Source organism: Muntiacus reevesi, chromosome X, assembly GCF_963930625.1.
Source record: "Muntiacus reevesi chromosome X, mMunRee1.1, whole genome shotgun sequence".
Classification (NCBI taxonomy): domain Eukaryota; kingdom Metazoa; phylum Chordata; class Mammalia; order Artiodactyla; family Cervidae; genus Muntiacus; species Muntiacus reevesi.
The window spans coordinates 52992814-53006298 of NC_089271.1; the positions used below are offsets into that span (position 1 = coordinate 52992814).

Genomic DNA, 13485 nt, shown 5'->3' on the forward strand with positions numbered 1-13485 from the left:
AAGAGAAGGAAGGGGGCTGAGAAGGGGTTATATAGTTTAGCAGTTAGGAGGATACAAGTGACCTTGAAAAAAATCTTAGATCAATATTAGTAGCCAGATTTTTTTTTTTCTTTTGGCTGCACCTAGTGGCCTGCCTGATCTTAGCTCCCAGACCAGGGATTGAACCTGGGCCCTGGCAGTGAAAGCACCAAGTCCTAACCACTGAACCACCAGGTAGTCCCAGGAGCCAGATTTCAAGGGGAGGCAATCACTATAGAACTTTTGGAGCTACTAGGTAGTCATTGGAAGGAGAGAAGGGACAGAAGAATGAAATGATAGCATGGACAAATGGAAGCACTGCATTCTTCAGGGTAGGGGAAACCTGCTAAAATTCATAACCAGGGAAGAAAGAGCCAACTGGGAAAAGAAGAGGGAGACATAGAAGGGAAGAGAGGATGCAGGGTACCAGGGTTAGGTAGAATAAGACATACACACGTGAAACAACCAGAGAATTAGCCAAACTCTTTAACGTCACTTAGTTTTCTGAATTCAGGCAATAAGGGCAATAGGGTTTAGAAGGAAGAGACGATGGGAGCTGGAGTGGCTGAGAGTAGGTTCAAACAGTTTGTCAGATTTGACTAGGTTGTTCAAGTGTGTAAATAACCTGTATTAACACTCTTAGCACCTACCAAAACATACACACGGCATGGCCTCCAGTCTGTTGGAACATAGGCGTAATATCCTCAACTTTTTAATGTATGTCTTGTCACTAGGTGGTCAGTGAATATTTTTCTTCCCTTCATACACACAGGGTATTTTGTTTTTAAGTATTGGAGGGCAACAATAGAAGCAGTGTGTCTGAATGCAGGAACAGTGTGGGAATTCAGGGGCTGTGAATTTTATGATGTCTTTGCTATTTCCCTAAAGCACGATTCTAGACCATTTAATTTTTTTATTCCAGTGTTTCTTCATCTGGATAACAGAAATGATGAGAAGGCCAGAATTGAAAGTATTATAACTATCTTAACCCTATCAGTCTATTAGCCATAGTGCATGAATCCTCATTCATTTTCATAATTTTCTTAGAGGAATGATCTATATAAAATATTTTTTGCTTCATCTCACTAAGAAAACCAGAAGTTCATACCCTAGGCTCAGAAGGCTTCAGCCTGCCTATAACTTCATCTCATCTCCCATGTACATCACAATTTGTGCTTTTATAAATTCTGTTCCCTTGGCCTAGAATGCTTTTGCCATTGCTCAAATTCCCTCGTTCCTGGTGCCAAATCAGTATCAAGACTGAACCCTTCTCATAGTCTTCATCAGCTGCCCCCATCAAGCCATCTCAAATACATGTCATATAATATTCTTCAACATGGGCAATTCACATTTTCTGTCTTATCTATAAAGTGAGAATAAAACAACCCCTAATAAACTTGACTTTCTTTATGGATCAGTCTTTGTCAACTCTCAGAAGCAGGGTCTTTGCCAGGTGAGGCAGCTAAAAGTCAAATCCACTCTCTCCACACCCCCAACCCAACCACTTTGCTCTCTTCTAAGTTTCCCATATAGAAATTCTGCAGACACAGCGTTTAGTGCAGACAATGCTTTTTTTCCCTCTTGAACAGGCATTCGAAACAGGTAAAATCTATTAGAGATAATAGGTAAGAAGCAAGCAGACAATCAGGTTGCAAAGGAGGTTGCAGACAGAATGAGAATGTATATACTTGTCCATTATTGTGATTCCTTTTCCCTTATTTTCTCTCACAACTGTAACCTTTCCTTCCCTTCCCTCAAATCAGGTTCCCTAGCTGGCTTGATAGACATCTCTGCTCACTGGATGACAGACTTAAAAGAAGGTATATGCACATCAGGAATCTGGTTTAACCATGAACACTGTTGCTGGAACTCCAAGCATGTCACCTTTGAAAACAGAGACAAATGCCCAGAGTGGAATAGCTGGTCCCAGCTTATTATCAGCACAAATGAGGTAACACATGGTGAAGATTTCTGAACTGCTGACTTAATTATTCTTACATTTACTTCATTTCTTATACTGTCCTCGTGGCAATTGTGGAATCTTCCTTTACATTCCTTTTCAGGAAAAGGGGAACCAGTGCCAGCTGCCTTTCTCTGTGGTTTAAGTGCAGCCCTGTTTCTATATCTTCTGACATGTGGAGTTTGATGCTTATACAACAACATAATTTGCTTTTTGCTTGTTTTAACAAACCGTGTTTCTTCTTAGTTGTTAGTACACAGTGTGACTGAATCTTTCTCTAGTAATTTCCATAGAAATGCCATAGTCAGCCAACAGATAAGCTATAATTTCTAACAAAAGATGTAATGGGTTAAAAATGTGTTTAAGCAAATTTTCCCTGAGCATTGTATTAGAGCATTAAAAAAGTATATTCCTTAGCAAAATAGCAGAAACCCAGGAATGAAATTGTTCATGATCCCCTTTTGAAATTAAATTAAAATTTCATTTGTCTTTGTCTTCTAGCAAATCGTTTTGGGTATAAAAGTAACTTTGTTTTTCAGTTCCTTACCTTTCTCTTACTACTTGATTTGTGTGTTAGATCTCTCCTACTGAACACAAAAGCACATGAAATAACTCAACTCCCAATTCCACTCTGGCTTCTATACAGGTAACTTCTAAAACAGCTGCCATTTCAGGTCACTCCTCATCTACTGTGTTAGTAAAGTGAGAAGGACAAGACTGGAATAGCTGTTTGTACTTTTAAAATTTATTTTCATACCTACTTTGGTCCACAAACAATTTGAAGGGCACACCACCCCGCCAGACTCAGTCAAGGCAAAAGAAGGATAAGAAAATAATGTCAGAAATAAGAGTATTTATGTACATATCTGACTATGCATATTGGCTTGTGAAAGAGGTCAATTAGAGGATTAACTGCATACTATACGTGTGAGAGGTTTATGTTTGTGCTTCTCAAACCGGGTTAAGATCAGCATACCGGAGGGTATGTGAAACCTCAGCATATGTGCTGTGTGCCTTCCCAGAGTATCAGTGTTTCCCAAGTATTTGGAAGAGATTTTTTTTTCAAAAATTAAATGTAAACAATTGTTATAAAGGAATGAAGGATTTCCATGTTTAAGATAAAACAGAATCTCTATTTCAGCTCTGCTCCTGTCTGGGTACCCCACCCCCATCCTCTCAGATGGAGAGAAATTTGAGAAGCCCTGGAATTTAGCATGAGTCTGTGTGTGTGTGTGTGTATGATTCCCTTGATTTAACTCTTTTGTTTTTGAAGTAGTTATAGATTCCCAGGAAGTTGCAAAGCAAGGTACAGGAAGGTCCCCATACCCTTCACCCAGTCACCCCCAGTCATGACATAAGTATGTGTGCATGTGTGCTAAGTCACTTCAGTTGTGACTGACTCTTTGCAACCTTATGGACTGTGGTCCGCTAGGTTCCCCTGACCATGACATTCTGCAGGCAAGAATATTGGAGTGGATTGCCATGGTCTCCTCCAGGGGATCTTCCCAACACAGGGATCAAACCCATGTCTCTTACGTCTCCTGCATTGGCAGGCAGGTTCTTAACCACTAGCACTACCTGGGAAGCCCCTAACATTTAAGTATTTGTTGTTGTTCAGTCCCTCAGTCATGTCCGACTCTTTGCAACCCATGGACTGCAGCACACCAAGCTTCCCTGTCTTTCACCATCTCCCAGAGTTTGCTCAAACTCATGTCCATTGAGTTGGTGATGCCATCCAACCATCTGTCATCCCCTTCTCCTGCCTTCAATCTTTCCCACCGTCAGGGTCTTTTTCAGTGAATTGGCTCTTCACATCAGGTGGTCAAAGTGTTTATAGTACACTAGCAAAACAAAGAATGTGACATTGTTGCAACCTGCAGATCTTATTTTCACCCATTTTATGAGCATAGAAGAGAAAGAGGGGGAAGGAGAGAGAGAGAGTGAGTGTGTGTGTGTGTGTGCGTGCATGCGCACAGTTCACTGTAATTTTAGCACATATATAGATTTGTGTAGCCACCACCACAATCAAAATGTAGAAGTGTTATTCCATCACCACAAGGCTTCCCCAAGCTACTCCTTTAGGGCTATGTATGTGTGTGTTTAAGTGTTCCAACCGTAACTTTTAAATTGGAGATTTGCTCAAATGAACTTTCTCTGACTGTCCTTTTAATGAGTGAAATCCTTACCTGGGGAGAGTTAGTTCTAGGTTTTAAAAAGAGTTCTGCTCCCAAGAACTTGGCCTCCTGGTCTCTGCCTCTAGTCAGTTTCAGCCACTTCTCCTTTCTTCCCCTTTCCTCTTTGTTTCCTCCTGGTAGAGTATTCTTCCTCCCTAGCTATATTCTAAAGGCTAAGAGAGAGCAATCATTTGTTCCTCTCAGAGACTAAAATAATGGGAAGCCTATGTCAAAATTATAACTCAGAAAAAAAACCTGAGTGTTGGTTCTCCTCGTCTAGGTCAATGAATTTTTTTGATAGGGTTTTAGATTTTAAGATACCAAAAGTCCACTGAGTTTTGTGATCCATGTAATTTGAGTGAGTTTCAACTTCTAATATTTCTATCACCAAGCATCATATGCCAATGTTCAAAATTTTTTTTTTTTAAGGCATCGCTATTTTGCAAGGCTTTTAATGGTGGTGAATCCTTACTAATGGTCAAAATTAGATTTCTTTTCTGGCAGACTTCATTATAATATCTAATAATATATATATATATTCTTATATAAGAAAAGTATATTATTTCCATTTTAAAAAGTAGTCATCTCTGTTTTATTCTTTGGGCTATCTGACATCTCACTGATTTTGTCTGATGGTCACAACCCAAAATGTTTTACTGCATATTCTTGTTGCTACTCAACGACTACACCTTTGCTACTACAGTGGCAAAATTCTCTCAAAGATGTGGTCATCTCTACAGAATATCATTGCTTATTTTAAGAAAAGCACCCAAGAATTTTATAACCGCCTATGAGAATTTGACACCAAGGTAGGTAGTAGCCAAAGGTGAATTTAATGGAATTCTAGAGCCAAACTTCACTTGAAATGTGTAGCCAAGGTTGTCATTCCAATGAAAGAACTGCTAAGACTTTTAATGAAATTGACATAGTATATATATATTTGACTACAAAATCTATCAAAGCACTCATATGGAAAGTGAATTTGCATTTTCATTCTTGTCCATTCTTAGAAGCCATCCTCAGTTTCCTTTGGGTGGAGCAAAAGCCTCTCATTTTCTGTAGCAAATGAGCTGACAGTGTTTTAGTAGTTGCTTTGCTGATGGTCTGGAAGAAACATTTTGAGCAATTTAATATTGTTTGTTTTCTGACCTCCTCTCCTGAAAACTCATTACTTAAGAGCTGCATGCCTCACTGAGGGTGTCTAGGCTAAAACCAGCTTCTTTCTTTTCCCTCTGTTCCAGGGAGCCTTTGCCTACATAGTCAATTATTTCATGTACGTCCTCTGGGCTCTCCTATTTGCCTTCCTTGCCGTATCTCTTGTCAAGGTGTTTGCACCTTATGCCTGTGGCTCTGGAATCCCTGAGGTGAGTCTCTAAAATGGTTTATAATGGTTTATAAGTGGTAACAATAATCCTTTTTAGTTAAAACCATTTAATATGTATTCCAGCATATACTGCAGTTGAATATTAAATGAGATCAGATCCCGAGGCAGTCTAGGGCCTTTCTAGATCTTCCCTTAAGTTTCCTCCTACACTGGGCCACATAGACATTTAAAGGGAGTTGATTCCTAGCCTCCTACGGGTTCCTGGTGAACCAGCCCCCTGAAGAATTCCCCAACTCCCTAACCAAGAAGCTTTTAGGGTAGATTGCAGGATTCTGGTCTGAAAAAAATAGTGGTACTGTCAACTTTTTTAGAGCAGAAGAAATGAAACTATTTTGCTACATTTTTTTACAACATGATTTGGGCTAGAAGGGGGGTGATTAAAACCCTATTTCTAATGACTTTTGGTTTAGATTACTTGACAGTGACTGAAACCACTGAGATTTTAGGTTACCTGGATGGCCTTGCCTCTCTCGGTTTCCTGATCAAGTGATAGCTACAGATTTTTTGGCAGAGAGTCAAGGCTATACTAGTAAGGGAAAGTAAGAAAAACACCCTCCCTCTCAGTTGCCCTTTCTCCACACACATGCACTCTCATACTTAACAGCACTCCCTTGCCCAGCTATCACATGCCCGCCCCCCCCCCCAAAAAAAGGGAGCATAAAACTTTTAAGAACATTTCTCATTTTCTTGGGATCCTGGGTCCCCTCCCAAACTTGAGTCACTGTTTCAAGCTTTTATGTGTCACTTGTTTAAAAGGTGCACTTGTTTAAAAGGTTTAAAAGGTCCTGTAATAAGGACCAGATTTATTGCTTCTTAGCCTTGTTTCCTTACTTACTCCATGTTCAATCCATGTTGTTTAACCTGCAGATAAAAACTATCTTGAGTGGTTTCATTATTAGGGGCTATTTGGGTAAGTGGACCCTGATGATCAAAACCATCACACTGGTACTGGCAGTGTCATCTGGCCTGAGCCTGGGCAAAGAGGGCCCCCTAGTGCACGTGGCTTGCTGCTGTGGGAACATCCTATGCCACTGCTTCAACAAATACCGGAAGAATGAAGCCAAGCGCAGAGAGGTAATAACAAATGACCTTACCAGTCTCTCTCTTTCTCTCTTTTTTTTTTTGGTGAGAGCACAAATGGTACAATTTTAGAGATGAGAATTGGGGGATTCTACCAGTGTTAATGCAAGAAGTCCCGTTTCTAGAAATTTATCCTGCAGACATTCTACCTTGTGTGCACAAAGGTGTGTGGGGATAGGCAGTGCAGCATCTGTCAACATAGTGAAAAACTGAAGCAATCCAAATGGCCATCAGTGGGGGACTGACTGAGTAAACAGTATTCTCTCCATACTCTAGAATCCTATGCAACTGTTAATGAGATAATGCTATGTATACTAACATGGAATGATGGCTATAAAATACCATTAAACTTTCAAAAGTCAATCTCAGAATAACGTGTTTAGTAAAAGTCAGTTAATGTTTTTGTAAAGTATGTATATTTGCTCCTAGAAAAAATGGCTGAGAAGTGGTTTCACCCCAAACTGTTAAAAAAGAGTCTGCTTCTGGTGAGGGGGAAAGTGAGGTAGATGCTAGTGAGGAAGAAGTAAAGACTTTAACTTTTTATAATATATAATTCTATACAAGCATGTACGATTTCTGTTACAAAATAAGTTGCAGAAATAATGGAAGACTTTTTAAAGAAGTTTATTCCTGTAAGAGAATATAAGTTCAGCATGTGTTTCAGATGCCCAGCTTTTCTTTTATTTCTACCTTACAGCATACTGTATTTGTTTCTCTGTATTAGATTTCTCTCTCCCTGCCTTCCATCTCAGCCCTACAAATTAGTCCCACTGCAGTATCTCTATAGTTGTTCTCATGTTTATACAGTTGTTAATGTATGTCATTTTGAGGAGGAAGACCATTTTTTTAAGAAGTTCCAAGTCATTGGTTACTTCTTTCCTGCTATAATTAAGAATTTGAGAAAATAATGGTTCTTGATTTTTTTTCCCTTGAATTACAAAGAAATCACATATGGAATGGGTCAAGACCAAGGTTATTTCATTAAAGAGGATTTTTCACAAAATTAGAACCTCGTGATTTATTCTGAAAGCAAAAGAAAACAAAATTCCCCATAAGACTCGGAAGAAAATTCAAAGATGTTGAAATTTCCAATATGGAATACATTTTGATGGTTCAAGGGGAAAAGTTCCTGGCAGGAGAGGTAGGCTAGCAGGAGAGAGAGAAGGAAATACGAGTAGGTTGTTTAGCTATCTGTCAAATACATAAAGGCAGTCTTATATTGGTGAAGTTGTTAGATAGGAATAATGTATAACAGAAGCTAAAGAGATGAAAAAAAACATTTTAACTGGCAAGAGTGAAGTGTTGACTGTTGCTGGTTTTGCATAAGTAGAGGTGACTTTCAAACTGTAGATTGGTGATTACTTTCATTTTATTTAATATAAAATTGGCATTTTTGTTCAAACAGTTCTTATAAAATGAAAGAAGAGTTTGATTTGGCTGTTTTTCCATACAGATATCATATATTTCTAACTAAACACATGAATAGTTGAATATGTCATTCACTTCTTATTGCTTATTTAGAGTTTGCAGTTATTTTTTCCTGGTGTTCTCACCATCAGCAGTAACCCTTTTATGTCCTCGGGCCTTGTCATAATGGCCAGATGGTTGAGCGTAAAATAAGAGATTTGAGAAAGCAGGGCATAGATAGACTGCACTCCACAACTTATTGGCCAGTTCAACTCTTCCTTCTCCCTCATAATTCTTCCTAAACAAAGTTACTGAAATCCCCTTTCTCTGTCCTCATCCTTCTTAGATGAAAGCCATTCTAGTCTTGAATTTCAGAGTCCTCCCCAGCTAGCACCAGAGATCACTTTCGCCAACACCCTCCATTTTCCTGGGCCATCCTGCACTTCCAGAGAAACCTACCTATTTGCCAAGAGCCATTTTTTCCCCTTTAAAAACTGTCAGTTTTATTCAACTTCCTTTTAAAAATAGCTCCTTGATACCACACATCATATATCATTCCACAGAAACCAGAATCCAACAAACTAACTTTCTCGGTCTATTAATTCTGGTGTGTTGGTGTGTTTATCATGCACCTTTTACATTCACATGCCTATGGCTACTACATACAAAGATGGTACTCTTGAAATATCACTTGCTCTCTTTCCCCACCTCCTTGTCCCTTTTAATTTCTCTCTGACAGCTTCTTCCTCTTTCTCTCTCTCCTTACCCTTTTCCTTGCCACACCTAGACACACTTAGGTCTTAGGACTGTTCCCTTCAAAATCTATCCCCAACTTTGCTTCAAGTCACCCTCCTATTTCTGTTTCCATAGGTCACTAGGTGTGGAGTAGGGTACATAGTACAGGAAACTCTAAATACCTCTTGTCTGAATATTTGCAGCTCCTGATTAGCTGTGAGCCAATCGCTATTTGAAGTTTGTATCATTAGAGCTATCTTTAAAATCTCATTTTAAAAGCTTTTCTTTGTAAAGAAAGTGGCATGTAAATCACATAACTGGAAATATTTCATTTAGGTGATGAATAGGTCTTATAGACCATAAATCAGTTGTGGAATTGGGAGTATGGGGCATAATTTGGAATCAAGTACATGCCTAAATTAATTACAAAGAAAAGGCCCTCTAGGTGTTCCAGCATGTGAACCATGGGTTCAAGATTCAGCAGATAGTGTTTGTTCTCAAAGTAAATATATTTTGAACTTCATTTTTTATAAGCTGGGTATAGAGCAGGTAAAGTTTTTTTTGTTGTTGTTTACGTTTGGTAATATTCCTTTTAAAGTGTGACTGAAGGTGGGAAAGTGGCCTTGTTCTATCACTAATTTTGAGTTTTGAATCATAGGTCTTGTCAGCTGCTGCCGCTGCTGGTGTATCTGTAGCCTTTGGGGCACCTATTGGTGGAGTATTATTCAGCCTAGAAGAGGTAACTGCTTTTATCTGTCTGTAGAGCCACGCTTGTGATTTTGTGCCAGAAATTCTGGCCATTGTCTGTGTATACAAAATTCTGGCCATTGTCTGTGTATACATTGTCTGTGTCCCAAAGTGCTCTGCCAAACTTCAGTGCTTTGCCACGGGACCAGAGAGTTCCAGGCCATTTTCATCCTCAGCTCTAATTGCCACAGCACACTTTTTCTCCCCAAATAGTTCCTGCATATTCACTTGAGTTGATTTTTTTTCACTTTTTCTCCTATAGGTCAGCTACTACTTTCCCCTCAAAACACTGTGGCGTTCATTTTTCGCTGCTCTAGTGGCAGCATTCACTCTACGCTCCATCAATCCGTTTGGGAACAGCCGCCTGGTTCTATTTTATGTGGAGTTTCACACCCCATGGCATCTCTTTGAGCTTGTGCCCTTCATTCTGCTGGGCATATTTGGTGGTCTGTGGGGAGCTCTGTTTATCCGCACCAACATTGCCTGGTGTCGGAAGCGGAAGACAACCCAGTTGGGCAAGTATCCTGTCGTAGAGGTTCTTGTCGTGACAGCCATCACTGCCATCCTGGCTTTCCCCAATGAGTATACCCGAGTGAGCACAAGTGAGCTCATCTCTGAGCTGTTCAATGACTGTGGCCTCCTGGACTCCTCCAAACTCTGTGATTATGAGAACCGTTTCAACACAAGCAAGGCGGGTGAGCTGCCCGACAGACCAGCTGGCGTGGGAGTCTACAGTGCAATGTGGCAGCTGGCCTTGACACTCATACTGAAAATTGTCATCACTATATTCACCTTTGGCATGAAGGTGAGGAGATTCTTTTGGTCCTTCCTGGATATTTGTGTGTCTGTTAAGTTTTCAGGGCAAAGCCAAGATACTATAAAATTCTCATAGTTCATGGGGTATGTCCAGTTTCACCCAGCTACCCCACCCCAAGGCCCCTTTTACCTGCACATATCCTCAATATCCTCATAACTTCTTAGGCAATTGTATGGCTATCTAAAATTGTCCAAGCCTAGTTTTAGGCCAAATGCAAACCTTGGTGATGAGATTTTTAAAGTAGAAATGTTTTCTCCTTTTTTGTGGAAAACATATTTTGCTGCTCAAAAAGGATGGTGAGGTATTTATCCCAGTGCATTTTGTATCAAAGCAATATCTGACCAACACATTTTTGGCCCTTATAAAGTGGCTTTGGAGTTTACCAATAAAGCAAAGTAGTTGGTTGAAGTTGCCAACCATTTTAACCACTGAAATAGCAATTTCATATGGTTCAACCCAATATATAGCTAAATGTATTTTTTACAGTTGTTATCAGTGTTCAGTTATCAAGAACTGCATAGGTGACCCTGAATTAATATTTAGATTATCAAAAGCTGACATCAGGGCAGTATCTTTTATTTTCAGTACTTGTTATAATTTCCATGTGTCAGAGGAAATCAAGAAGGAAAATTTGTATTTTCCTCATCTTCCTTGGTTTTTATGTGTCCAGGCAACAATACTGGAGTGGATTGCCATTACCTTCTGCAGGGGATCTTCCAGACCCGGGGATATTCCTGACCCAGGGGTTGAACCTGGGTCTCCTCCATTTCAGGCAGATTCTTTATCTGTAGCCACCAGGGAAGCCCTTCTTTTCTTTAGCACTCAACTACCAATGTATTTCCTCTATTCTCTAGAGAAATAGATTCAAAATAGAAAATAAGGGCCAACAATGCAGTTTAGGGAGTACAGTAATCTCTGAATTCATATCCATCCTAAACATGTTGAACAGATTTGCAGTGCTTCTTGAGTTACTTTGCACCTCATGGCTTCATTCTTTGATTTAGAAGTGAATTTGCAGACCATCAGACCCACCCCAAATGAAATATATTCTAGAATCAAAGTTGTTTTAAAATAATCTGCTGTTTGGATTATCCCTGTCATCATTTTCCCTCTCTTAGCACAGAAATTTGAGAATGCACTATTGTATTCTGGTGGTGGTGGTTTAGTCCCTAAGTCATGTCTGACTCTTGCAACCCCATAGACTGTAGCCCACCAGGCTGCTCTGTCTATGAAATTGCCTAGGCAAGAATAATAGAGTGGGCTGCCATTTCCTTCTCTAGGGATCTTCCTGACCCAGGGATTGAACCCGTGTCTCCTGCATTGCAGGTGGGTTCTTTACTGACTGAGCCACCAGGGGAGCCCCAATTACATTCTAGGAGTTAAAAAAAAAAGAGTTAGGAGACAGATGGGGGTTCCTTTTTGGGATAATCATGCAACCATAGTCACTGCCTCATTAAAAAACTTATTTATTCTTTCTTTTATACTGTTAAACTGAAACCTCATGTGCCATCCTTTTTGTGTGGGCAGTGGATAAAGATTCAGTACATGAGAGTGATTAGAAGAATTGCATTTAAACCCCATCAGCAACATTTACTAAATCTTGGCCTTGGATGAGTTCTTAACCTCTCTGTACCTTAGATCCTTTGTGAATTGAGGATAATAACACCCGCCTCTTAGGGTAGTTATAAAGAACCCACAAAATCCAGTCTGTAGAGCATCCAGCATAGAGCATTGTAGATAGTCAATAAAGGGTAATCGCTGTTGATAAGAATTCAAAATTGGGTAAATTGTCTGCATATATGAGAAACTCCATCTATTTTCCTTTTTCTTTGGGAAAGGCTTAATTTCTACCTCCAGTTCTGTGTTGGTCTGGAGAGTTCAGGCTCTTGCCTGATGGACCCCGAATCAGGGTAAGCATCTTTGCAGTTGTACTTGCCTGCACGTCCCAGAGAACCTCTAGTCCCTGTAGTGTTACACAGATCTTTGCAGCCACTTGCTAGCATAGTGCATAGTTAGATTGTCATTGGCCTGTTCGCTTTGCAGAGGGTCAGTCCTCTAGTCCTTATCATGAGCCATGTAATTACATCACTTCTCACTGACCATCTGTTGCTTTCTCTTTGCAGATTCCTTCTGGTCTCTTTATCCCTAGCATGGCTGTTGGTGCTATAGCAGGTCGGCTTTTGGGAGTTGGGATGGAACAGCTGGCTTATTACCACCATGACTGGGCCATCTTCAATAGCTGGTGCAGTCAAGGAGCAGATTGCATCACCCCTGGCCTTTATGCGATGGTTGGGGCTGCAGCCTGCTTGGGTGAGTATTGTTTGCATTGATTTCAAAGAAATTGCTACCAAGATGGCATTATAAAGATGAGTTATACTATACGTGACTGACTGTAGGTTTTAAAAATAAAACAAACCATCCATTTCTTGTTGGGTTTGCCATTTTCAAGTGCTTTAAGAAGGCATTCTTTACCATTTTTCTCCATTCCTCCCCTTTGAGAGGAATTCTCTCAAATTCTGTCATATTGAGGAAGAAACCAGAAATTTGGACAAAAATACCTGCACAGGAATGTTCATCATGGTATTATGTGTAATAGCAAATAACTGTAATCAACCTAAAAGTGCAATAAGGGACTGATTAAATAAATTATGGTACATCCATATAACACTATTCCATGGAGCCACTGAATGTGATGCTAATGTGTTTAATATTTTTAAATACAATTTAAATAAATTTGTACTAATATACAAAGTATTCCTAACATAAAGTTGGGATAAAAGGCATGGTGGGGAATTTAAACAAATAATACAGATTCATCTATATAAAAACATGTTTTTGAAAAAAAGTCACTTGAAATTTTTACTCAGCATATTTCTAGGCAGTGAGTTTACAGGTAAGACTTTCCTTTATATACTTTAAAGATATATATATAGTTTCCAGTTATTCTACAGTGGGCCTGCATGTCCCAGAGAACCTCTCACATCTGTGGTTTTATTTAAATCATAGACATCTTATGCAATTACTTTTATTATTGGGAGTTGGTGGGGAGCAACAAACAAATGAAGAAAAGAGTGCAGGAGGTATCTTTTGTAGAGGTTATTTTGAGAAGTGTGACTCATGTCCATTGTAAACTTGTTTGAATGCAGTTGCAGGAGTCTATGCA

At 39.6% G+C, this 13485-nt stretch overlaps 1 protein-coding gene across 2 annotated transcripts in view; it reads left to right on the forward strand.

The window, feature by feature from the left end:
• The window catches only part of CLCN5 (chloride voltage-gated channel 5), a 191891-nt gene that overhangs the window by 171896 nt on the left and 6510 nt on the right, over window positions 1–13485 (forward strand). For both annotated transcript variants that reach the window (XM_065914958.1, XM_065914959.1), the window contains 6 exons: window positions 1782–1969; window positions 5394–5516; window positions 6404–6610; window positions 9417–9497; window positions 9768–10310; window positions 12446–12632. In XM_065914958.1, the coding sequence (XP_065771030.1) occupies window positions 1782–1969; window positions 5394–5516; window positions 6404–6610; window positions 9417–9497; window positions 9768–10310; window positions 12446–12632 (1329 nt within the window). The remainder of the gene's footprint in view (window positions 1–1781; window positions 1970–5393; window positions 5517–6403; window positions 6611–9416; window positions 9498–9767; window positions 10311–12445; window positions 12633–13485) is intronic.